Raw genomic sequence first — 27,946 nt, 5'->3', positions numbered from 1 at the left:
CGCCTCTTGTTTAAATGCATGAAAAGGATTCAGTGTGAGCGTCAGGAGTCATTTAATTTGTTGTCTGTTGATGCCATTAAATAAAACAAGCAGGCACAACATCGTCTCATGTTGTTGAACGAGAAAGGAAGCAGTTGTGCTTCTCTTTCTCTTTAATAGCGTTCTGTAATTTTGTGTTCTGCAAAAGAAAACAATACAAGAAAATGATGAACATTTGCCAGTATCTCTGCCTTTTTAACGAGTGAGGAGTTTCACTTTACAAGCACACTTTCAGACTGTTTTTGTGTTTAAGTGAAATGATGCGTTCAGTGCATGGAGAATAATGAAGTGCTTGTGCCTTTAATGTTTTAAGTGTTGAAAGTTTCTAACAGCCACAAAACCTCCTTTATAGGAATATGAGATTTGCTTTATTTTTAAGCTCCTTTGCCAGAAAAATATGCTCTAGGTTTTTGCATTTTTTTCCTTTCAAATAACCTCAAACACAAAAATGCAATTTTGTAGAATTGTCCAAACTGCACAGAACTGTGTGTTTAAATACGAAGTGAAATACATTGTATTTCACTTTGACTCGTTTTACTGTCAACCAAACACACCAAGTGTGTTTCTTCTAATCCTTTCACGGTTTGAATGAGGAGTTATTTCAAAATGCTAAACAAAGATGTGTGTAAAGACACTTTAAAGATTTAGTTACTGAATGCTTTCACTTATGGAAAAAAATAAATAAATAAATTTGAATGTTAATGACAATTCTTCACAAATAAGTAGGATATTCATATAAAAAACATACTAATTACTTAATTTGCCCAAATCATTCATAGTAACTTCTAAAAATGATCATGTTTGTTAAATCCTTTAAATCCAAACAATCACACTCCTTGACGAATGTACACAAGGTTATATTTGAATATATGTCCCCAAAGTGGTTGAAATGTAGACCACTTGCTCTTGTAATTATCTTCTGCAGGGCGATCTCTCCTGGTCGAGGCGTCACCTCTGCTGTTCTGCACATTAGAGGCATGTCAAACATACCCAGCCATATGAAAGTGTTTTCAAATTCAAAATCTTTTGACCCGACGCTACCCTTTGTATGCTGAAAGAAAATGTCTTGACATTAACACATACATACGCATAGACAAGTTTAAAATCATGAGATAGGATCTTGAAGTTTGACGGACAGATGACTTGAGGTGAGTCCAGAAAGTCGGCTCCAGCTGCTGCACACACTAACAACATGACTCAGTTTCCACTTCACTGACCTGGTTTGCCCAGCTGATAAATTTACCATGTTTTTTAAATTTTTTTATTTTTTTTTATGTCCTGCCAGTGCTGTTGTTGCTTTACATCAGCACCGCAGCATTCACCTGCAGGCTCTGAATACTTACTCATAGCTTTCCAATATTATTATACAAATGTTTTCTGGGGGATTAAATTAAAGCTTTAAATAAAAAAAAACAACAACAACAAAAAAAAAACAAACAAACAAAAAAAAAAAACACTTGTGGTATGACGAAATATTCCAAACTTCAGTTTACAGTATTTTTTTTGTGTGAAAAAATAAAAAAATAAAAATACTACCAACCAATAGTAAAAATAGACTGTAACGTAACTATCAACGTAGAATTAGAATTAGAAAAGTTGGTAACATTTATTTGAAAGGGTGTGCAAAAGACTGACGTGACACTGTCATAAACATGACGTTACATCTGAAGATGATGAAGTCTTCATGAATGTTTGACTGCTCTCATGAAGTGTAATTCGGTAAATAATGACACTTTTAATGTAAAGTTGCTTTAAAAGTTGCATTAAAGTCCATTAAAAGTCCCAACTTTGCAGTAAAGTGTATAAAGTTATCAAATAATGCAAAGTTGGCACTTTTAATGGACTTTAATGTGACCTTTAAAGCAACTTTGCATTAAAAGTGCCATTATTTACCGAACTACACTTCATGTAATAGACATCCATAAAGACTCCTTTATGTTCATAACAGATGTTATGTCATGTTTATGACAGCGTCATGTCAGCCTTACGCACACAACTTCAAATAAAGTGCTACCAAAAAGTTTCCCCTCACCAGTTTTCCTTCATCTGTATAATACACTTTTGTCTACTTATATTTCATATTTTATTATAAAAAAAAGAATAAGAAAGTTAAAAACGGACTTCTCTGGACAGGTTTTGTGTGTTGATTTATACAGATCAATGTGCACATTGATCTGTATAAATGGATCCCGGTGGATAATCCTGACGAACACGTTTCAAACGACTCTAAGTCTGCTGTGCTTCAACATACAGTCATCAGTGAGAGCGCTAATTAAAGATACAGGAACCCTCTGTCACATATACAAATTCACTGATAGTATAACTGAAACATAATTGTTGGTATATAAACACAGTCAAAGAGTAATTTACCTTGAAGGGTAACAGCTATGTTACCTGTTAAACCTAAAGGTAGCAGGTGTGTTAGAAAACTAAACTGAAAGGACCTGTATTGAATCCATTTTTATTTTAAAAATAAAATATTTAATGTGGTTTTGAATGGCTTATTTTGGAGGTGTTTTTTTGTATTTTTTATTTTTTTTATAAGCCATTGGGTTTATTACTACTTCAGGCTATTGATAACACACTGAATAATTAACATCCGTGTGCATGAATAATGTAAGAATACCACTCTGAAGTCTCGGCATTGAAAAGTTGACAGAAAGACTTGTGTGCGACTGAAAAGACAAAGCATGTTTTCTCATTTACTGATGTCTCCTCGGCGTCTTGATAAGACGCAGCCACACCGTGCGCCCAGGGATGTTGAGACGGAAACCTTTGTTTGCAGTTTCCGAGAGACATAAAAAAATGAAACGAAACTTAAGGCAGACAACAGTGGATGCTTGAGCAAAGCAGGAGAGGCAGCTGGGATTATATTAAATACAAACATGACTTAAATGCATATTTTAGCATGCAATAAACTCCATCTTGCCTTCAGCTTGGTTATGAACTGAATATTAATTTTGTGCTTTGTTGGCTTCCTAATGGCCATAATTATGCTAATGGACTATTTTTGTAATTTGAGAAGGCTCTGTGTTGGAGGAATCCACGTCTCCCACGTAAGTATGCCTGTGTGTCCATCTGTTAGCTTAACACGCATGCTAGCATTGGATTTATGATTTGGATGTCTATTCCTGCAGGTTGGGTTTGGGTAACTCCTTCAGCGTTAGTGACATTTATTGAAGACTCTTGATCAAGAGACCTGAGATTAATGCACACTTTGGAAACTTCAAGACACAGGGTCACCATTGAATGAATTGATGAGCAGTTAGTATTGCAAAAGAAAAATAATTTAACTCTTATAAAAACACTGATTATCATTCAATACCACTTTCTGTCAAACTATTTCACTGTTCATGACATTGGGAGGTGGCGACGACGGGCTGCATTCAAGAACACAAAACAAGTCAAAAATTACACCAAAGCATTTTGTTTCAAGGTTGTGTGAAACTGTGAAAAATTCTCAACTTACTTAGATCAATAATTATATATGATTACAATGACAGAATTACTTATTCACCATGCATTTCAGTAAAACATCCCATGACCACATTTGTCTATATACGCTCTTCAAATAAGGGCTAAGCTATTTTAGAGAAGGCATAAGAAGTGAAAGTGAAATTCTCATACTCATACTACAGTTATGTGTGGTGCAATTTAACATAATTTGGAATTAGGGTGTAACATAAAATGTGGAAAAAGTGAAGAACTCTCTTTATGCTCTTACATTTTACTGATGGCTGTTTCTTTGTGCCAGGATGTCATAAACTCTATAAGAGCCTCCATCTAACGTCACTTGTTTTGTTTCTCATTGTATTTTTCTGTTTTTATGAATATGATAAACTGTGTTTTTTTTGCCTATAAAAAAAATGCAAACCCAGATTTAAAAGGCTTGCAGGTAAAATAAATATGCAACATTTCTAAAAAAAACAAAAAAACAAAACTAAATACAATATGCAGAGCCAGTAACCCAAGGTGTAAGAAAATCTGGTGAAATTTTTTACTCAAATGTGACAAGATCCAACGATCTCACAAAGAAACCAAAAAGCAGCTCATCTTGATCAAACTAGTCCTGTTGTCACTGGTCAGTATGACTTAGAATACAAAACAAAGATCTATAAATAAATCACAGATCCGTCTAAGCAGCCCAGTAAACTTTACTCCGGTGTGTACAGATTGTACTAATGCCTTGTCCTTTGTAGCCAAAGTAATTATGAAGGATTTCTTCCACACAACATGCAGAAAATGAAAAGAATGATTGGCTCATAACATGAGGAAGTGGTCGTGTCCCCTGATGCCTAAGCAGAACATCCCTGTAGAGACAAACAACTACAAAACCCATATGTTGCTGAACACACAGTTCCCTTTGAGGGCTCAGTACAAGAAGCTCTTGACAGAAAAAGACAGCGATATTGTGTCCTCGCAGCAGAGGCTAAAGGACTTGGTTGCCAGGGCTTTGCTGACAACATAGAGGTCTTGGCATCAGAGGGCGAGCCTTGTACCGAGCCATCAAAGAAACACGCAGAGTGAGAGAGTGGAGCAGGTCGTTGTTCCTGAGTAGAACAGAACCAGCCTGGTTTCCCACAGAGGAGTACTAGATGCATAGGAGAGAGAGCGGCCTTGGGACTCCAGAGCTTAGCATTAGCTTAGCATTAGACACAACTTCACGGTTTTCTGTGAAGTTGTGTCTATATACAACTTGTGATTTGGACAAATAACAAGAACCACACCCTGGGGTAGGTGAAATATTTCTTTATTTCCAAACAACAGAATGAGCAAGTTGGTCGGCAGCAGCGTCTGCGTTTTCTGGTTAGACTCTGTGGAGGAGATAGACTGGTGAGTGAGTGGGATGGATTGCATCATCAGGGTTACCCTGGAGATCCTCTCCAGAGACTTGATTCATTTAGATTCTCTTGGATAAAATGTAACTGAGGATTGGCAGGTGTGTGTTTACTGGGGACTGTTTCGCCTGCAGGACCCTCACAAAGGTAAAGCATCTATATGCTGAAAACCAAACTCTGGTGGCTGGATTAGAGAGTTTACACACACTTCATAATCAGGTCTCAAGATAAAGTAGAGTATAGCTGCTTGGTCTGTAATCTAAGCCTCAGAGATCGGGCAAACAGTCCAGATGGGCGAAAGGGCAGCTAGAACAAGGAGCACAGATCCCAAATAGGACTTATTTCCTTCATCCTGACAGAGAAGCGTGTTGTGAGATAAGTCCAGAAAGAAAGCAAACTCTGTCTCTCTCTCTCACACACATTTTTTCACACGACATATGGGCCACTTCCACTATTTACTTTTACTGCTCTAAACAGAAGAACGTGGTTGACTGGCAAATCTGTTGCTAAACAAACACAAAGTCCCTAAGGCCTCATTTTTCTGAAACTGTGACACTGTTGACATAAACCAGCGAACAGGGTCGAAGATAAGAGTAGCAGTTCCAAAAACCAGAGTTTTTCAGGGGACACCCTAAAAAAACAAAACAAATTATAGTTCAAATTTTTACAATATGGTAAGAAAATGTTCATTTTCTCCTATGATTATTTATGTTTACTCTAATTTCATAAAGCGAGTTTCCGCTGGATCTACACAATGTGTTAAAATGGGATCCTTTTTTGCAATTTCAGTAAAAGTGTTATTTTGTTTGTATGCAAATTTTGGCGAGCTACAACGTCCCAAGTCCCAGGTATTTAAAATCCAATCAGAAATAAGATACTTAGAAAGTTTGTTTGAGTTCCACTGCCCTATGTCATGCAGAAAAGAGAAAGGAAAAAGCAATGCCATTCTCTTGGCAAAAAAGTAATGTTTTATTTTTTTATTATTATTGTACAGACCTAATAATCAGTTCTAGATAAATTAGCTGCACAGTGTTTTGATGTGTTGTTGGAGTCGGCTCAAAGAAGCTGACTACACTGATGACCGTGCAGTCAATTAGAGCCACACGTTGCAGTGTGTAGGGACTAAATGCCAGCAGAGTGGGAAAAAGTACAAAAATGAAACATAATGCAAAATGATGATACAAGTGATTTGATTCATTTGCTGTATTCAACTTAAAGGTTTCAGCAAAATATGAAATAACAAATTGTCTATTTTAACAGCAAAATGCAATGAAGTGAGTTGTAGTTGAAAAATGCATTTAAAATACAAGTGACAGTAAATGAAGGGCTTTTTGTAAACTGTCATAGTCAATTCTTTGTATGCAGAACCAGTGACTAGAGTTGGACTTCCCATCTCTAGCATGGTGTTTTTGTTTTGATGACCAAATCTAAACTTTTAATTCTCTTTAAGAGGAAACCCTAACTTGTGCATAGACACGAACTGCTCTATAATAATACACTAATGCCCTTCCTCTGTCATTCTGAGGATTTGGAGTTATAACACTTTGTAAGTTTTCACAAAGCAATCAACTTTCTTTCAGCTTTAAGTTCTTTGCAGCTGGTGCAGCTGGCTAATACTTTGTATTTAAACTGTTGAATGGTTGTGACAATTTGATTTGCTCTAAATTTTCCACAAAAGCATCAGGAAGCTTTTGACTTCCACCTGGGTGCTCCACTAAACCGGTATGGAAGAATATGAAATAAGGGAATATGAATAAGTAATAATGGCAACATCTGAGTTACCAGCGAAGAACATCAGTTCAGGCTTTGGAGAAAAAAGATCAACTAATGGAACATGTAGTTACCACATCCAGAAAAGCATAAAATGCTTTATTTTGTTTTTTTTTTTAGTTATTTGCTTAGCTTATGTTTTCATCTAAAGCACAACCTGCCGTTACTCTTCATTTCGTCCTTTCTCGTCAAGCACATCTGTGACACAAAGTGCAGGCCATCTATTTCGACGAGGGTGTTTAAGACAAATAGTTGTTGCACTCTGGAAATGGGTACGGCATTCTGAAGGATGGCTGGCCACGTTATTAACTTTTATGAAAGTCTGAGCCAGATGTCAAAGAAAGCCACATTTGTCCCTGTCTTCATTTGAAGCTGTTGCAGACATTACAAATTAATGAGACATCGATCACTTAACTCTGCAGAAACAGCTCGGGATCAGTTAATAAGTACAATAAATCAGATTGTTGAGCTATGCGGCTGAAGCACGTTGAGCTCATCAGGGATGAACTCGCCGAAGAGAACGGAGCGGATGGGGAAACGTTCAGCCACAACTCCAGTGTTGTAAATAAAAAAAAATATGATTTTAGGTCTATAGTTCAAAGCACTTAACATGGAGAAGAGGGATGGTGGTCTCAGTTTATCTCCTAGAAAGGCTTGTTTACCTTCTTCTGGCAGGGATTAGGAGAAAACATTTAACGTTCGGAATAAATAAACATTAATAAAGCATAGCTGTTTCCATGAGTGAATAAAAAAAACACTCATATTTGATGACCAAATTTACTGGCATTAACTTTGTCTTTATAGGAGAACAGATCTGTCAACAATGTTTCACTGAAGTTATTAAATTAAGCAATACAGCCTGAAAATGATATATAAACTAGACTAAACCAGTTTATAGTTTGGAGTAGTTTAGGCTACTCTAAACTAGATAGACTAATCTAGTTAGTTTCTGAGAATTAAAAGTCTAAACTAGATTAAACTAACCTGTAAGAAAGGAGATTATGTGTCACTGGCATATGATTTAAATGTCGTAATTAAAGGAAACCGAAGAGAAAGAGAGAAAGAAATAAGAACTGTCTCAGGTCTTTAGTTACTTTGCTAGCTTTTAAATTTGAAAGTGTTTGGAAACCATTGTGTGTGTGGGGGGTGGGGGAAGGCCCAGGAGAAAAAGTTTGGGAAGCACTGCCTTACAGAGTCACCCTTGGGTCACTTCCTGGTTGTGACTTTCCCTCTGATGCTCACCATGGAAACTCATTTCAAGCCACTGACATTCATCGGTTCATCGTTGCCGGTCTTGTGCGTTGCCGAACCGCCTGCTCAACAAATAGCCAGTTGGGATCAATCAAGAAAACCAAAACTTATCTGTCCAACATTAACACTTTCACTTTCTCCACTTCCTCATATCATTCATTTGATGGTTAAGCAAATTCTTATCAAGAGTTAATGTTGTACAATAAACCTTGGTGTGTCCATCCATTTGATTCTCAAAATAAAACCGTCCCACCGTGACAGTGGGTTTCTGACGCACAGGCTTCCTTTTAAGCCATTATAAAGAATGAATTATTAATTTAAAAAAAAACTCTCGATCTGTTTAGAGTACCATCTTTTTTTCTCCTCTCCAGCCCTTCGATGTTTTATCATTCTGCAGCTCTCCTGTACCTCCTGCTGCTCCTCTCCGTATTACAAGCTGCACATGTTGGTTGTTTCTTTCTGGCTCACATTTCAGTTCTCATCCAAACTGTTTTATTTGTTTTATGCATTTCTAGTTTTAATCTTGAATAGGTGTCAGGTAAGTTGGTATGCAACCTTTTGTATTTTAATCTTTTTGCTTTGGGGATCTCTAATGCAATGTCATTTTCGTAGAGTCTCTTTCTTACTGTTGAAGCATAAACATTGTCCTTGGGTGAGACTCTGGGGCCTGCAGTGCTTCAGATGTTGTTCTGGCTTATTTTGTGACCGTCTGGATGAGTCGTCAGTGTACTCCGAGGAAAATGTCTGTGAGCTGGCCACAAGTGGGAAAGTTTTCCATTCTGTTTCCTCCATTTATTGATCCCGCTGTGATTTACTGGAGTCACGAAAGTCTGACAGACACAGACCGATGTTCAGACCAATAACAAAAATTGTTACAATTTCTGGTAAGCTTCATAGCGTCGCACTGGAATTACATATGTCACTGCCAAATGTTGGAACTGGCAGAAATTTTTTAAATTTAAAACGTCAATAATCCACGCCTTCATGAAGCAGTGCAAAAAGCCATCCGTAGAGAGATGTAGAAAAAAAAGGTAGTTTTTACTCTGCTAGTTTGTGCTCAAGTTCCTTGTGTTAGTAGCAGAACTCTGTTCAAATTCAAAGATACTTTATTGATCCCAATGGGAAACTTAATATGTTATGCTATGTCATGTTGTTATGTTGACCTTTTTTTTTGGGGCCCAATTTATCCCCTTTTCAAACATTTTTGTAAATAAATTACAAATTCCTTTTGAAAACGTCTGGCGTAGTTGGCTGGTTTGTGCAAACCCTGACAAGGTGTAAATTACATCTATATGTGGGAAAAAAAAATGCTTATTAGCATTTAAACCTGTCTAAAATATGCTACTTGTTTAAAAAAAAAGCTCTTTGAACTCTGACAAAAGGCTGTAATTTGATGTGACACAAATAGACCTTTAACGCCCAAAACTATCGACTGGGAATAAAACCACTTCGGTCAAAAGTCTAATTCTCCATTTTCTTCTTACTTTCGTCAATACCAACAGGATAGCCGTCCTCTCTGAATAATCTTTATTGGCCAGAGAGCGGGAGCTCGGCGTTGGCAGTAAGTGTTTGCTGCCTTTGTTAATTAAGTTCCTTTGGCCGTAATGTTCAAATCTGAAGTGCACCAGAACAAAAAGAAAAGAAAAGAAAAGTCTGAAGTTTGTCTGCTGATTACGACTCTAAACTGTTATTTCCTTAAAGCGAAAGGAACCCGATCACATTACAAAGACCGATTTAATCTTTCTCTGCGGCCGCTGCAATCAGGGGAAATGGTTGTAATCCCTTTCTGGCATGTTTGATTAATATCACTGCCCTGATTTGTATTGTGCTCACCGGGCGTGTCATGGCGTTTATGTAATATCGACACCCCACCTATATATAATCTCTCACTGCGGTTGCACAGAAGCGAACAGTGTTTTTTTTTTTTTTTTTCCTTTTCCTTCGTGTCGGTGGCTCCGTAAACCTCGGCTGGCGTTTGTTTTGGGGTTTAAGTGCTTTCCACAATAGAGCTGTCGCATTTGATTGATTCCAGTTCGACTGGGCTCCTCGCAGCGTCTTTGTCCTGGCTCCAAAATTAGATGTTCGAACTTGTGCTGCTCATTTATGCAACTTCCTATTCAGTTGGAGGCGGGACCCGGGACCTGGAATCCATTTGGGAGTCCAACACGTACGCAGGGCTGCGATTTCAAGCTGTAAATTTTCCAATTCCAGCTGCTAAAGGTCAGGGATCCTTTGAGTGAAACTAGATTTAGTTTTTATATATTCAGACGCCGCGCTTGATCATTTATTCAATAATCACACCGGTGTTTGCTTTTTGAAGGTGGCACTCATTGACTGCTGCTCCATCTCAGTTCAAATAATCATAATAATAAAAAAAAAAAATTAAAAAAATCTCGGCTTTCACATCTTCCATGAAATTGAAGATTTAATATCTGACCATCAAAACTTAAATTAAACTCAAATTCACCCTCATAAAATACAGACAAATACTTTCTCCTCATTTTCTCCATACAAATCCTTGTAAATCTTTAAATAAAACACAATTAATTTTTTTTTACAATCATTTTGAATGTAAATGTTCGTTGATTGCAATTTATTTTTGGAATGCTCTCACCGCTAACGAATGTGTTTGCTGAATGTGTTCTCGTTTGTTAGGATATAGAGGTCATCCTGAATTTGTGTTGAGAGTCGTCCATGCAGTACAAAAAGTAAATATTTATTAGTAATTAATGGGCTCCACTTCAGGTAAAAATGTGGTGAAGACAGGTTGGAGGCATAAACTCGTATTCAGGCTCAAACTTTCAACAAAAGGTTGCACTCTTTGCAGCTTTCCAAATATGTTTTCCTCTGGCAATAAATCCATCAGACTGAATGAAAATGCTTCAGCGTCTTTCCAAAAGTTGCTTGTCCAGAGTTGAATTTGCAAAAAACAACAAATCACCCTGAAAGCTACTTCTTTCAACATTATTTTTCTTTTATTGTGTCAAATATTCTTCTGCATGATACAACACACAATTGAGTTTTCAAGATCTCACACAAAGAAGACACGTAAAGACACATGCTAGACTAGCAGCCATACATACATAAAACTAAAAACAAAAGGGACTAATATTGACAACTCACAGCGATAGTGTGAACTGTACAAATGAACAATTATTGAGCCAATTTATTTGTTTTGGAGGCTACATTTGAGCTCCAGCTAAGAGTCTCTCCGCCTCGGGGAACAAGCTGTTCCTCAGCACCTGATGCTCCGCAGCCTTCTGCCAGAGGAGAAGGGAATGAACATTTTGTTTCTTGGATAAGATTTTTTAATAAACTCCTTACTTTGAGATAGTTTAATTACAATTGTATAAGTGCTAAAAGGGAAATGCACTTCTGGCTCCTTGGTCCAGCAGCTCACCGCCATCAGTGTGTGAATGTGTGTGTGCATGGGTGAATGGCTGAATGTGTGTGTGCATGGGTGAATGGCTGAATGTGTGTGTGCATGGGTGAATGGCTGAATGTGTGTGTGCATGGGTGAAGGACTGTAGTGTGAAATGCTTTGGGCTCCTCTGGACCTCATAAAGTGCAAAAGAGGTAATTTACCAAAAGTTAAATCTGCGTTTCAAAAAGGTTTTAATTCACCTGCACACATAAAGATTGGAGTGAAGGAAAGTACAGATTTTCCACCAGGGATGTTTAATTTCTTTACCCTTTAAAAGAATGATGGACATATCAGGGAAAAAAGTGAAGCAAAGTATAATCAGAAGTTTGAGTTTCTGTCTTACTGTTTGACTCCAGCAGCCATGGCCTGGAAAAAAAGCAACTATGCATAGATCCACATCTCAGATCAGGGGCCTCAAACTCATTTTCGTTTTGGGCCAAATCAAGATCATGAAGTCTCTTAAAGGGCCGGTTGCCAAATCAAGATCATGAAGTCTCTTAAAGGGCCGGTTGCCAAATCAAGATCATGAAGGCTCTTAAAGGGCCGGTTGTGCCAGAATGTATTGATAAAACCTGTTCACAAACTGTTAAAATCTCAATGAATTCTTCAAATTAAATATTATTGAACATCTTTTCAGTCCCTCCATGATTTCGTGATACATTTTGTGATTTTTTATTTTTATTTTTTGCAATAAAACCAAAGTGGTACCAACTTGGACATATTTGCATTTATTTATCACAGTAAATGTAACTTTTTAATTACTCGCTGTATAGATCATTGACTATGATAGGACATCAATTAAGGCTGAGGCAGCTGTTTAGTACAAGTAAGAAAGTTTTCGACAATTTTTGAGAAAAATTTGCAATAAACTCCCAATTATGCATTAGCGCAAAAAAAGTGTGTGAATTTTAGATTTTGTATGAATTTCCACAATAATTCTCAAGAAACTGGAGGGACTGATTGATATAATTTGGCAGTAAACAGATAAAACTGCATTGACTTAATTGATAACATAATAGTTAAGCACACCTAGTGTTAAGTCTTGAATCTAGACGGCCACATAAAAAGCTGTGGCGGGCTGGATTTGGCCCACGGGCCTCGAGTTTAATTTAGAGTAACAAGTTTGTCTTCTAATCGTGTTTTTGGAATGAAACACTTGCCAAATAATTTCTGCCAATATCCTTTTCGCTTCATAATCGATTGTTTTTATGATGCAAAGCACTTTGAGCTGCCTTGTTGAGGGAATGTGTTGTACAAATAAACTTGATTTGACTTTTTAACAGAGTGGTTATTGCCTCAGAGTAAGTAATTATGTCCATGATGTTGCTCTATAATGTGACTTGATCTAGTCCCACACTAAAATCAGTCCTTGCTGCTGTTTGCTCAGAGTTCATCCACACGGCATTCCCTGCTGGTTTCCTCCTGCTGCCTCCAGCTGTTTGTGTTTTCTCTTATATGTAAATGTACAGCAGGTAGAAGTGATATTTTCATAAAGATTTTAGGATCAGTCACACACAACGTAGCTATGCATACATTACTGGATGTGTGTGCAGCTAATACATAATTCATCAGGTCAAAACACCTTCTTCACCAAAACAAACAAACAAATCAAAGTAATTTTTATGGTACGTTGACCCAACAGCCTTCACAATCAGTTAATCATCTATACATGATGTACACATGTCTGCAAAATTAAACATTTACACAGTTTATTTGTTTGATTTCTTAAAGCAGGGTTGTGGCTAGTAGATGCAAGCAGTCAGTATCTTATTTGCTGCCAGAACAAAATGACTTGCTTCAGCTTTGCATATGAGGAATATAAACAGAGTTCAATGGTGACTTACACTGTGTGTCCTCGGTCCATTTCTCCACATCCAACGCTAAACACCAGTGAACCTGGTCGGAATAACTATCTGAAGCAAAAGGTAACGAGTATTAGGGCCAGGTTAAGAGAAAATAAAGTAAAAAATGATATGAGAATAAAGTCGTAATGTTTTGAGATTGGACATTACAAACATGTTATTATCAGCAGCAGACGTGTTAACAGGTTAAGTATTTCCTTATCTGTAAGACTTATAGCTAAGTATAACTTCACAAGATGCTCAATGTTCTTCACTTTGCTGCAGTCATAAAACTGATTGTTTTGCGTCTCAGTTCTCACAATATTATGACTTTATTGTCGTAATTTTAAAACCTTATTTTCGTAATCCTTTTTTTCTGTTGTAAAAAGCTTACTGTTCAAGTCACTCTAAAGTTTTGCTTTCTCTTTACTTCAGGATGATTCTGACACGCTTCGTTTTCCTTCTGTGGTTACTCAGGACTATAGACAAAGACAAAAGGGCCTTTTTGCAATAAAAATACACAAATAAAATAGCAGCAGTGTAAATGTTGCTTGATACATCTGAAATTTTAGTTTTATTTCACAAAGTTAGATGTATTTTTCCTGTTGCATTTTTCTTCAGTTTTTGTCCTTTTTTTTAATCCAAATTGAATGTTTCAGATCAGAAAACAAATTTTATTATCAGACGAAGAAAACTTGAGTTAATATGACCAACATTTCTTGAAACATGGTTCCATTTACTCAACACTTTCCAAACCTGGTGGAGCTCCAGCAAAGAAAACAGGACATGAACAACGCCTCAGCCAAACGTCAGCGACTTTGTAAAATCAGATCCAATCGTTTCAAACTTCAGAGTCCACGCTTCCAGCAAGCAATCATTTCTCAATTACCGAGGGTCCAGACCCTCTGAGCAAAGCAAAGCGTAGATCAAGGGGCTGCTTTTTAATACGAAAAGTAAAAACACACACATCAAAAAAAGTTTGATTTTGTTTCATCAGTTCATAAAATGTTTTCTTGGGGATCGTGACGATTTTTTCTTTTTTTCTGAGTAGAAAAGCTTTAAATTTGTGCCTTTGTGTTCTTTTTGCTCTGCAGTGTTTCTTTTCTTGGCACGCCCCCATTTTATCTAGTCCCTTTGACTCATGAACTTTGACCCTTGCTAGGCCTGCAGTGCTTCAGCTCTCGCTCTGGGATCTTCTCCGACCTCCTGGATGAATCATTGATGCGCCTTGCAGTCGTTTTAGTTGGTCAACAACAAAAACTTACTCATGAATTTGTAGCCTCTCACAGGCTGACAGATGTCACTCAGTTTGTGCCTCATATGATCTTTTCTTTGTGAAAATAAACCCATCTTTCCTCAGCTGAGACAAAGATGGGTTTGTAACTCTGATGGCTCACTGAAACACTTATGGTGGGTTCAAAGAACCTCATTTCCAAAAATCCAATCAATCTCTTTAACCTGAATCAGGTGCAGTTTTTTCACTCGTCTGAAATGTGTTGTCCTTATCGTGTTTTTCTTTTTCTGCGACAAACTTGACAAAAGTATCTGTCAGTGTGCTGAGGAAATGTTAGAGAAACTCAACATGAAACTCAAACAGAATTTATTTTTTATGGATTCACAAAAAGAAATTAGACACAACCAGGTTGTTTTCTTAAACCTTTTAAACCGTGTACAGTTTGGCGACCTCTTGACAAATGCTTAAAGTTTAAAGTGGGAATTAAACATATAAAAAATGACACTATGTTAAGTTTCAACCATGTGCACCAGAAATAATAATCTGCCCCTTCACCCGCCTGCCATTACCATTTTAATGTTTAATACTTTATTTATCATAGTTACATTGTACACGCCACATTCAAACACTCAGGATAAAACACACAAACTGTTTTCTGTCTCTCTTTTTTTTGTGCAAATCCTCGACGGTTCAATTCTTATAGCACAACATTATAAAAATGGTTCTATATTTTTTTTTACATCATCTTGCTTCTGTAAATAAATATGATCCCTGACTCAAACTCCAGACAGAATGAAATAAATACATAGAAGAGAATTATTGGTGTTATTTACATCACAATGTTACGGTTCAGATGTCGTTGAACTGGATATAAAACCTTCACCAGAAAGTCTTTTCATCAAATTTAACATCTTCACTTGGTGATGCATTCTGCTTAACATGATCCAATAGAAAAAAAAAAGAAAAGAACAGTGTGGGTGCATAGAAAACGGCTGTGCAATCGTAGTGAGAGTTACATTCACTTTAAAAAGATACACCAAATACATTTTCATAAAAGAAAGTCTTTTTTTTACTTTTAGCAGTGATAGTGAATCTTTCACTGATTGGGCACACAGAAATTCATAAAATTAACATAAGCACTACATGGACTGCATGAAGATCAAACTATATGCAAGCGACAACAAAATACTTTAAATTTACTTATATTTCTTTTCCATCTAAAGCAAAAATGTTTGTAAAAATGGATTGAATGTAGCCATTTGTGTATAAAAGTAACATAAAGCTTTAAAAATTGTCAATGCAGAACCCAACTGATGCAAAATGTTTATCATATTTATTAATTTTTGTTCCCTCGTATTATTTGGCATCGATTATTTCAAATCACACTCATTTCAACACAATCACAGAGTCTTTTGGAAAAATGAAAGCGCCCCTCTTCAGCGCGGCTCCCTCGGCGTGACGCGCTTTTACTACCGGCATCAAGTACAACGATTCATTTGTCTCGAGTGAACGCCTCAGTCCGGCTGCTCTCATAACCTCTGAGAAAATAAGAGACGTGCTTGCTGCACTCGCTCTTGAAGCCATCGTGTACCATGAGTAAATGTCCGCTGGTGCAAACAAACCCCCGGATCCCTCCAGACCTCATGATGACAGCAGCAGTGAAGAAGGTCTGATGTTGGACATGTGCTCGTCCAAAACGTCAGTAAAAACATGCTGCCCAGTCACGCTCACTTCAAATCGTTAAATCATAAGCAATAAATATTACATTAAACATGGTATGCTTATCTTGTGATTCCTTTTAGAAGTGATCTAAATGGGGTGTTTCTTTTTTCTTTTTTTTTTTTTTTGCATATTTTCCCCCTTTACCATCGGTGCACGGTCTTTAGAAAGCTGAGAGTTTTGTGCTAAAAACAAAACAAAATGTCGTCTTCAGACGCTGGTTTCATCTCCCTCCTGTGGGTACGAGCGACGCTGCGCCTGATCCTCCAGACTGATGTCCTCCGTCGTGGTGCTGCCCCTGCTGGTGGCGCCTCTCTGAGGCGGGAAGGTGAACTGCAAGACCTGTCTGTTTTTGGCGGACCTGGCGTTGCCCGTCCCGTTGCTGTAGGAGACCACCAGCCTGCGGCTCTCCTCGGGCGCGGCCGAGCAGGGCGGGTGGCAGTTGGCCCTGTTGGCGCGGGGCGAGTCATTGCTCGGGTCGCTGGCATTGTTGTCCTGAAGGTCGGTCAGGTTCCCGGTGGCGATGCTGCCGCTCTTGACGTGCGGCGTCTGGCTGTGGGTGTGGCGGTATTCCTCGTCGATGTCCTTCCCCAGCTTCCACCTCTTCCACTTTTTCAGCATCTCGGACTGAACCTGAGAGGCGATTGGAGTGGAGAAGCGCAAAGGGGCGCAGACGACAAGCAGCACTTCGTTAGATGAAGGACGGCTGGCCAACGACTGCGTGTAAAAGCTTAGATTTGTAGATGGCTATTGTTGCGGCACAACTTCTATTCAAGATCAAAAATGAAATGGCTTTTAGCTTTACAAACGAAACAGTAAGTGGTTCAAGCGGAAATATCAAGCACTGCAACAACGGCGAGGATCAAACTAGAGTGTTCCTGGCGTGAAAGCAAGAGCGCCTCACCTCTTTGTTGACGAAGCAATACAGTATGGCAACCAGCAGGCCCTGCAATGAAAGTCGGACGTTTAATCTGAACAGTTTTCTATTATTTTAAAGAAATAGCTAAACCAAGCAATATTCCTGCTTTCTCAGTCTGCTGCTGTGAGTAGTTTTCAGTCGTTCTCGCCGCAACTTCACTCAACCAGCCCTGGGAAGTAATTGAAGGAGTCATAGTGTTGGCATGATTAAATCATGCTAATCGAGACGTAATCAGCTGAGGAACGTCGGACCCTAAACAGTCAGAGCGTTTCCATGTCACACAGGCGTAACAACGCTGTGCCAAGTGGTTGTGTAACAAATTGGACCAGAGAGCGGAAGCAGATTTTTAAACATTGCTCTTCAGCTCTTTGAAGTTTACTGAAGTGCTACACCGGTTTAAGGGTTGAATTGATCTGTTTCACCCAGATAAATCAAGTGAAAGCTGGAAATGTGAGTTTGAAAAGTAAAACCACAAGTGCAAATTTATGGCCAGTGTGGCAAAGTAAAAGGCTTTTTCCAACTTCAAATAGATTTTGCAGTAAAAAAAAGTGGAAGAAATACCATCTTCCGAGTCCTTCGAAAAGGCTACAAATACAGACGCTTCTCACTGAATTGAATTTCACCCAGAAGTTTATTATATTTTAGTGATTTATTTAGACTCGTTGCACAGAGTCACGTGTTTCAATTGCTTATTTATTTGATTTGGCTGAACATGGCTTCCACGTAAACTCATATGTAGTTTCTCTGAAACATTTAATTTCACACAAGACAATTTAAACCTGGAAATGTTCTGAGTTCTTTTAGAGAAGCGTTCAGGCGCCCTGCTGAGGTGTTCAGGAAGCCTCTGCTGCTTCAACAGCAGCTATCAGTACATCTGCATCGCTGGGTCTCGACAATACTCCATCGATTCTCAATGGGGATTAAATCAACTCTGTTGACCAATCAGGCACAGTGAAATCATGATAATTAAAACAAATATTGACACTTTTGGAAGTGTGAGTAGGTCAAAGTGCTGATGGTAAAAGATTTAATCATTTCCGTTAAGACTGTCAGCTCAGGGAAGCATGAAATGCTTGAAAACTTCCTTGAAGACATCTGCAGTGATTTATTACTTGTGGACCGTTTGGTTCTGTGTCTCCCTGCTCCTCGTCCAGTGAGACTTGAACACAATAAATGCAACATTCTCAGCCCTGACTCAAGCTGCAGTCCATGTCTTCGACAGCTGCGTCAAACTCTGCAAGGCGTTTTATTTATTTATTTTTTTCTAAATCACCTCCAGGCTGCGGTTCTCTCCTGCTGCACCTTTTCCTACCACATTATTCTATCAACTCTACTCTCCGTTAAAATGCTTGGCTACAGCAGTCCGTGAACCACCATCTTCTTTAATCTTATTTACTTTTTGTGGTTTGCCTTGTGCAAGACGCCTTTTATGTCACACAAGCGGTTAGCAAAGCAACATTTTTGCATTTGTCACGTCATATTTGCATTTTTAGAGCTGCTGAATCTATTGTTCATCATCAGTGAGTTTTATTTTTTTTAATTGAATTGCTTAAATAAAATAAGCTAATTAATTAAATGAATTAAGATGCGCTTGTTAGTGAAAAATAATTGAATGTGCAACAACATATGCATGTTGATTAGACGGCTGGCTTTTGAAGGTGCAGATAGGGCAAAGAAAGGAAAAATACCTTGTTTGTTATTCTTATAAAGGGTATAAACAGCTAAAGCATGGGATTCGTAGTGCTAATATATTGTAGAAGTAAAAGTTGTGAGTTCAGACCTGGAAGGAGTTGAACAGGAGGTCACAGAAGAGCCGAATGAGGCGAAGCATGGAGCCCTTCGGGACGGACTCGTCGATGACGAAGGTGAAGAGGATGGCGTGAATGCCGAGCAGCGGGATGAGAGTCAGCGTGGATTTCGCCAGCCTGCGAAACAACAACAACAACAAAAAAACAGTGAAGACTTTTTACATGTGACACATAACCAAAAGGTAAACTCTTATCGTAAAATCCAACCACTTCCTCTGCAGAATAGTTGGTGTAAGATGAAGATTATAGAGTAAGGCTTTGAAAAAAAAAAAAAAAAACAGAAAGTGAAAGTGAAAAATACAATAAGCTGCAGAAAAAAAACAAAAACAAAGGTTGATCAATAAAGGTCCATTTGCAATGCCATTTCCATTTTTAATGCCATCTTCTGTTTAATTAAATTAATGTAATGTAAAATAATCATTGTTTACCAATCCCCAGGCAGTTGTGATTGTCTTAATATGTGTCACAGAACATAGACCCAATGAATTATTCTGAATATATGAGACAGAGTTACCTTCTCTGTAGAGATGCTGAAAAGCATCTTCACTTCCTTTCATTAAATATTTCCACGAAGGTTGTCTGATTCATCAGCATATTTGAATTTAAGCTCAACAATGCTATTTACCAAAGGTGGCTGCATTTTGCTCTCAAACAGAAATGAAACTTCTGTAGAGAAACTCAAGGTTATCAGTAAATATGATCTACAGAAGGGGATATAGACTGGGAGACGATTGAAATAAACTACTAGGACTGTTGAACCAGTAAGGTCAGTGACCCGTCACAAAGCTTCACCTTTGGTTCAGGATAGACCAAGTTTGTCGACCAAAGCTTTTTTCAGGGTGGATTTTTACCTGTTTTTGTCAGTTTTGGTACTGGAAATGTACCTTTAAGATTTACTCTCTTTTTAAAATTCTTCATGTTATGAACTTTCAAAAGTACCTTCATTTACTGATTCATTTTCAATAAAAGGGCATTGTCTCACCTGAATTTGTAGTCAGTGTATCTCATCTGATGAGCCCTGAGTTTAGACATCAGGATTTTAATTATTCGGATGAAGATGAAGAAGTTAATCTGAAATAGAGTCACAGAAAAACATCCAGGGAAACAATTTAGAAACTGAGGAAAGAAATTCATGGAAAAACAAGGTTGACATTTTGAAGCTGCAGTAGATATTTTTTTGTAAAGGTTCTGCACATAAAAACGCATCACTCTGTCGTGAGAATTTTCTTCTTCTCCTGATGGGGCGGGAGTATCTGAACATGGAGGGGTATTTGCCTCCAAAATAAAAGCATTACATTGAGACCTACGCATGGTGATCAAGTTCATGGCCAATTCTGAAGACGCAGATTCTAAAGTTTTCTGTAGACTCTTATTAATACAGCACTCAAGTTTTTGGAGTTTGAATTTTATCACATGGAATCAGCAGTAAATCAGCATGAACTGCTCTTCACATCAGCAAACATCCACATGTGAAAGTCTGGAATTCACGGCCAGCAATTATTTTGCATTCATTTATTGATGCTTTATTGATAAGGTAAGTTCTTTACAAAGTACAGGTGGATGTTTTTGCAGTCTGTCATGTTTGCACGGTGAGCGCTGGCATCTCATTTCTTGACTCCTGCTATGAGTTTAAAGTTAATCTCAGAGAACCAACAGGTGTCGACGGCACTGACCTAAACGTTTTGCAGTCAGCCTTTCCACTGGTTCTCAGCTTTGTAAACAGGGCTGCAAGGCACATATCTGCACTAAATCTAAGTGGAAGGATGACTCACGATGCGGAACAGAAGAGGGTCTTGTTATTGCAAACGTTAACAAGAGATTGTTTGGTGAATGACAAAAACATCATTTTCTTTTTTTATATGCAAAGTGCATGAGGAGACACTTTTTAAGCAACTTCAAAGAAGAAGGAGTGAGATTACTTTCTTTTCAGGAGAGCTGGGTGAGATTTGTGAAAGCAAACAGGTGGGAGGATTATTAGTTTTCACCCAACATTTCTCTGTTGTGGCATCACCTACAAGGTTAAGGACAAAAGAAAAGGTGTAATTCTGGTTACTTTCAAAGCCCTGTGAGTTTGATAAGCTGCTTAATAGAAAACCAAAGTTTCTTTAAGCACAGCCTTGGTTCTCAGACCTCTCTTCACTCGGGCCGACACAAAAGGTACGCTGATGTTTGTGTTCCCCCTGCACAGTTACCTAGTGTCCTTGTATGTGAGGATTAACTGGGGCCACACTGTCTTAGCACAAACATCAGGAGGCACAGGCTGTTTAGTCAGCTGCTGTTAGAGGAGGTGATGCTGCAGGAACTTTTAAAAAAATAAAATAAAAGGGTTAGGGCTATAATACTAACGCAACAGCTTTTAATTTGAGGAAACGGTGAATTGAGCTAACAAATGCTGCTATTTTGGAAACTGCTGCAGGATTCAGAGTAGAGTAACACAAGGAAAGGAAAGGCTCCCTCTAGTTACTGACCGCATTGCTTTTCATGCAAGTTTTGGTTTTAAAATACTGGATTCATCAATTGTTCACATGTAAACTGGTGAAGGAGGGGAGGCACAGCATAAAGAGAACCAGAGTGACACACACAGACTTACCAGATAAGCAAACAATATGGGAGAACGGATTATCCACCAATACCCCATGTTAATATTCCTCTCCCAGCACCTAAAACACACGCGCACACACACACACACACACACACAAATATAATACACTGCAGCTTATTGAGATTCTGTAAACGTTTTATTTATTTTTTTTATTCTCTACAATATGAATAACCATCTGCCACTAAAAGCTTCAACAATGAAATCTCTTTCACGTTTCGTGTACTTACTCTAGGTTCTCATACAGATATTTCACCGTGATCCATGGCAGCACAAATATGAGAGGCGCACCTGAAAATAAGAGCAAGGTCACAAATGATCCGACTCAATCAAAGCAGCCTTTCTGGTCATGAACAGAACTAACATTTATTTATTTAATTATTCTATAACAGTTTTATTGAGTCGCTATGCAGCGTTAGACCGCTTCATTATGTAAAAAAACATAAACACGTCAAGGTTTTCATCTTACTTGATGAGTACTTTTTGGGTGTCTTATTAGACGATAAATTTGGCTGGAAACCACAGATCAGCCTGGTAAAATGTAAAATAGCCAAAAGTGTTGCTGTTCTAAGATGAATTAGTTTAGTCCTGGACTACAAATCTTTGTTTATTCTATATAACACACTCATTGTACCACATTTAACATATTGTGTGGAAGTTTGGGGGAATACATACAAAACAAATTTACAGCCATTATACGTCTTACAAAAAAAATCAATCCGAATACTCCATAAAGTGGGATATTGGGAACACACAAACCAATTATTTATCAAATTAAATATACTGAAATTCTGGGACCTTGTAATATTTAAAACTTCACAATTCATGTTGAAGGTCAGAAATCAGAAACTTCCACACAATATACAGGAAATGTTTGGTGACAGAGAGGGTGGTTACAATTTAAGAGGTGAAGGATATTTTAAAAAAACAACATACTAGAAGAACCAGGAAGAGTTTTTGTTTATCTGTGTGTGGAGTAAATGTCTGGAATGGATTGAATGATGAATTAAAAAAAGTACAAATGTAAAACAATTTAAAAAACTGATGAAAACAGAGCTTATTTCAAAATACGATATATAAGATGACTGTTTAATAGTCTATTATGCAATTGATGATATAATAATTGCACATAGTTAAACATCATGTAAAATGGAAACAGGTTGTCTCTTTTTGATGTTCTGAAAGTTAATTGATTATAAATTGACAAGTATGAAAGGGGCAGGACATTATGAGATATTATATCTTCTACCTGCTCCTTTTCGAACAGAAAATATAAAATTTGCAAAAATAATTTGTTTTACATTTTATTTCTTAAGTTTGTTTCATTCTATTTTATTTTGTTTTTCTTTTTTTTTTCTTGATTGTCTTTTCTGTCAGTTCGGAATAAATAAATAAATAAATAAATAAATAAATAAATAAATAAATAAATACATAAATAAATACATAAATAAATAAATAAAACTTTAAAGATCTCTAATTTGGTCAAGGTATCTGTGGGGATCTGCAGCAGTTCCAGCTCGCAGACGCCTGAGGCTACAGAACAACAACTCAGTTGCATCATGTCAACCAAATAGATCATTTATTATGGCCATGAGCTGATTTCCCCTCAGTGTTAGACCGGCCCTTCATTTCAGCTGTTGCATTAAGCCAATAAAATGCACAAAACTCACAATATTTAACCAAACTCACAATATTTAACCAGCTGAGGGAGTTACCAATCATTAATGCACTAATGAACAAATTAAAGGATTAGGTTGTGTCCCTGGATTAGAAATGTAATTCTTATAAGTGTTGCTCCTGGAAACGGTGAACTAAAACGTATAAACCGTACAATCATACATAATCTCTGTGACATAAAAAGAGGCTGAACTGTAAGGCAAAGAGGACGTTTCTGTTGCATCGCCGTTAAAAGAAAAGCTCTAGCTTATGCGAATGTGATAAAATGTGAACATCTGGGGTATAAAAATTCATCTCATAACTCATTTGTTTTACCTGTCACTAACATATTAATGAAATAAACATCTTGGACTTGTATTAAGCTTTTGTCTTTGGGATTTCTTATTCTGATTTCATTCTGAATGTTACTCTTTCATGTCTTTTTTTCCTTTTACATTTTGTAGATGTTTTAAGACTGAGCATGAAATGATCTCAGACATCTGTCAGCAAAGATGTTTCCTCGCTTCACAACAACTCCGGCATTCTTCTTGTTTTTTTTTTTTTCTTTCATCTGGTCTGAAGATATAGATGGTTTGCAAAAGGAGCAGATGTGCTTAGTCTCTTACTTTGTCTCGTCTGCTCCAAAAGCTTTGTGAAAAATAAAAAATAAAAAAAAAACCTTTCTGTCTTGCTTTTGTAGTGATGAAGTGAATTATTTATGGGATCTTATGAGATTTGGGTGTTTTTACAATAAAGAAAAAAAAAAAACCCAAGAGGGATTATTCACTTGATACCAAGATGTTAAAATCCATAGTTGATCTAAGAGTTTATCATCACAGCAGACATTTGATTTGGTTTCACTGCTGCTGAGTTTGATCAGAGACATTTAGATCAATAAGGAGCTAAAAAGTTATATACATGTCAGTTTTTCTTCATGTCTTCTTTGACTAAAAGTCTTGTTAGTGTGCTTTTTTTTTTTTTTTTTTAAATAAAGCCCATGTCATGATAGAGGACATCTTTCATTGAACTCATCTCGCAGCACATCATAGAGGACCTTCTATAAAATACTCACACGAGCACCAAGACAATTCATTCATAACACAAATGGAGCCATTGCTGTAAACTTTCTGTGACGGATTAGCCAGAATTAAAGGTCATATAATAATTTTAGCAGTGATATTATGTGTTTTCCAGGCACACAGAGCCATTTTATGGCTGCAGAACTGCAGCATCGCAGTGAAGATCATCTAACTCTAAATCGAATTCAAGAGCAAAACACCGAGAGGCCGTTTTCAAAACCAGTGGTGTGATCACAGTAAGTAGCTGTGACGGCTTGCTAGCAGGTTAAGCTATCGCAACGCTCCAGACTAACTGGTTTGTACTTCAGTGTCCAACCTTTGCAATAAGCTGCACAGTCACAATATCTAGGTGAGCCCCAATATAAGGAAATTTTTCAACTACATGTCAGGTGTCTAATAAATCTGAGAAGCTGGTAACAAGTTAAACAAAACAGACGACTCTGAAGAGCTCACGCATCTAGCTAAATGCTAACTGACGTTGCATTTGCTGCAGGCAGCGAAGGCAATGGAGGAAAATGAAGTGGACAGGTGGAGAAGGAGGACTTAATTCACTCAGCTCACAGACTGAAAAGCACCCCTATATTTGCATTAAAACAACCCCTATATTTTTATCATCTGTCTTGTTTTCCCATCCTTGGTGCTCAGAGGTGCAACTTAATGGCAGCTGAAACTTTCAAAGTAAAACCTTAATTGGTTGCAATTGAATTCAATCAGGAATTTAAAGCAAGAGGCGATTTATTAATGCATGTGTTAAGAGAATGTCTGACACAAGTCTTTCAATGCCTGTAATTGAATGGATCATAAAACATTTATTTCAGTCTAACTGTTATCCTGATAACTTTGCTATCAGACAGTAGAAGCTGTAAAGTCTCGCTGTCTGTCAGAATGTGTGCCGTGTGAACGTGTCACGGTGTGGGCTCTGACCCCAGCCGATGGCCAAGTAAATGTAGAAGTATTTCTTCTCGCTGAAAACAGTGATGACGAGGAGGCTGTGCAGATAGATGCCTTCCACCAGCAGCCAGTAGTTGTTGGCGATCACGCTGTATTGCATCATCACCATGGCGCCTCGGCACCACATCACGGCCTGAAATGCAACGCGGAGGAGGAGCAGGGGAACAAAAGCAGAGACACTTACGTTTTAGGGCACCATGAGCAATCCATCAACATTCAAAACCTCTACATGCAAATTTTATCTTAAACCTTTGTTGAGGTAAAAATATTGGCATTTTCAAGTAGATATGTTGAAGTGGACTTTAGCTTTTTAGTTAAAAACTGCTGCAAAGTGTTGAGCACTTTCCTAATAAAACTACATCGGACCTAAACAACAAATCTGTGGAAAATGTCATCACTAGAGAGATAGTGTCAGGTATGGAGTTTAAATGGGCCAAAGCCAACACTGCTACCGTATTAAATCAAAAGTTGTTTGACGTTCTCCCTTAAATAGAGCCCATGAGCTGAGATTGCTCTTTCAAAGCAGGTTCGTTTTACACACCTGATGGTATGTTCCTGTTTTGATTAGGTCATGTTCAGATCTTTGGTTGATTGGTTCAGACACAGAACTGTTCCTCTTGAAATGAAACAAATATTTACTAAAGTCCAGGTGAAGAAAAACTGTGCTTTTTTTGTTTTTTAATTTAAATATCAGGGAAGGACTTGAAAGAAGAAAGACAAGGCTGAGTAAACAGATTGCTGTTGATTTGGAACCATAATAGATGCAATATGTCTCAACATACAATCAATATTTAATCGGCTTCTTATTGTGCGACGGCTGCTGAATTTTAAAATAAGAACGGGCTGGGAAAGCTAAACACTTATTGTGGAAAAATGTGTAAGTTATATAACAAGTCACTTTTTCCCAGTAGCTGCGCTATGCTCCGTTTCTGAATATTCTGTATTCGAAACACACCTTATCAAGAACATTTATGCTGCGTTCGGTTTAATTTAGGATTTTGGGAGAAGCACCGAACACGAGTGCAGCATGCGCTACTTAAAAGTTGGAAAGCAAGTGAGATTTGCTCTAAGAACTAGTAGGGATGTTAAGCTACAAGATAACAGTTGAAATTAATCCCCGCTTTTCTCAAAGTGTCGTAGTAATGTCGCTGATTTGAAAAAAAAAGAAAAAGAAAAGAAAAAGAGTGCCAGCTGGTGATGCTGACGTTCTTACTGGTATGTTGACCCAGGCCTGTGTCTGGGCGTCGCTGCCGCTCTTTGGGTCCAGCATCAGGCTCAGCAGAGCGTCTTTGATCAGAATCGAAACGGCTCTCAGGATGAACGAAGCAAACAGGTTCATGTGGATGTTGTTCCTCATGCAGTGAAGCTTCCTGTGAAGAATTGACCAAGTGGATTATCTCTATTTTTGCATTGGTCACATTTATAAATCAATCCATTGTAGTTTCCTTCTTTTATTCCCTCTCTCTCTCTTTCCCTCATTCACCCTATCCATTTTTATTCTTCTCTATCATTATTCTTCACTCCTTGGCTTTCTTCTAGTTTTTGGATCGTCACATTTTAACATCAAGTAGAGATAACCTGTGTAAATGCAAACCATGTTTTCAGGTGTTGATTAAAAGTCATTAGAAACATCTTGGTCCAATAGGAAATTATACTGCAAATTAAATTTTTTTTGTTTCAGTTCGGTTTACAAGCTTATGCAAGGTTACTAACTAACTAAAACAAAACATGTCTGTCGTAAAAGTCAAATATCACAGCCCCATCTGTAGAAAATCAGCATACAGATGCTACATCTAAAGAGAAACTAAACCCCAAATTAACTTTATTTTGCAGATGAACAGCCTAAATTGATCCTTATCCCAAGTGAGTCTTAAAACACACTTCATTTACATAATGAGGCAGAAATACACAAGGTATACATGTGTTTTCTTGTCAAAAACGCATGCATAAGGAAAAGAAAAAAACAAAATGTGTATATTTCTGCTTTTATTTTTAACTATGTTAGTTTTGGTCCTCCATAAAAACCTTCAAACATTAATTACCTTAACTCATTAAGACAATTCTGCAGAAAGAGTTAAAATTTATCTGCAGTGATAAAAGAAGATGCCACAAATGCTTTATGGTATTTGTTCCAGCAGTGGAACGGCTGCATGTTAGCTATAAGGGGCAATTTCTTTTCCACATAGTTCCATCTGGCTGGTTTGGAAAACCATTTATCCTTAAAAAATGTATTTACTCAGGGTTTCTTTGCCTGTTGTTAAAAGTTACTTGGCAATCTTGTGAAACAACAAAAGAAAAAAAGAAAAAAGAAGTAATTTGTAGAGGGAAAAACTACTTTTCACAATTTATTTTTGCCTTTTCATCGTCTTGTACCGGTTTAATTCTTGAATTGTTTCATTTCCATTTAACCTCTTCAATATCTATATCATGTATTTTTTTTTTATTATTAAATTTATTTTTCAATTGCTTTCTTATTTCCCCAGATTTCTACCTTGGAACTCCGTTTCCAGTTTCTTTCTTTCTTTCTTTCTTTCTTTCTCTTTTAGAAATGTATTTTCCCTCTTGTCTTCATCCCAGCGCCTGTTTCTCTCTGTCCTATCCATATCGTACCTGAAGCTGATCAGAATGGCCAGGGCCAGCAGCAGCGCTCCGAGTGACAGAGAGTATCCCACTGTGTACATGATGCGCAGCTTGCTGAGGATGCGGCCATACTGCTGCTGCAAACCCGACTGAAACGCAAACACAGTTACCTTTAAAGAATTCGTGCTCCTCACACGCACACACACACACACAAACACACACACACACACACACACAC

The 27,946-nt window shown here is 37.7% G+C and overlaps 1 protein-coding gene across 1 annotated transcript in view; it reads right to left on the bottom strand.

The window, feature by feature from the left end:
* Positions 1–15,470: 15,470 nt before the first annotated feature.
* Positions 15,471–27,946, bottom strand: part of gcgrb (glucagon receptor b) — a 60,056-nt gene continuing 47,580 nt past the window's right edge. Inside the window, exons 6-14 of the mRNA XM_007578335.2 lie at positions 27,739–27,857; positions 26,342–26,498; positions 25,102–25,261; positions 21,673–21,733; positions 21,434–21,503; positions 19,826–19,914; positions 18,816–18,960; positions 17,021–17,062; positions 15,471–16,749 (exon numbers count right to left, since the gene is read on the bottom strand). Coding sequence (XP_007578397.1) covers positions 16,327–16,749; positions 17,021–17,062; positions 18,816–18,960; positions 19,826–19,914; positions 21,434–21,503; positions 21,673–21,733; positions 25,102–25,261; positions 26,342–26,498; positions 27,739–27,857 — 1,266 coding nt within the window. The 3' untranslated portion in view covers positions 15,471–16,326. The remainder of the gene's footprint in view (positions 16,750–17,020; positions 17,063–18,815; positions 18,961–19,825; positions 19,915–21,433; positions 21,504–21,672; positions 21,734–25,101; positions 25,262–26,341; positions 26,499–27,738; positions 27,858–27,946) is intronic.

Source organism: Poecilia formosa, unplaced genomic scaffold (assembly GCF_000485575.1).
Source record: "Poecilia formosa unplaced genomic scaffold, Poecilia_formosa-5.1.2 Scaffold474, whole genome shotgun sequence".
Classification (NCBI taxonomy): Eukaryota; Metazoa; Chordata; class Actinopteri; order Cyprinodontiformes; family Poeciliidae; genus Poecilia; species Poecilia formosa.
This window is presented reverse-complemented; position numbering and strand designations above follow the sequence as displayed.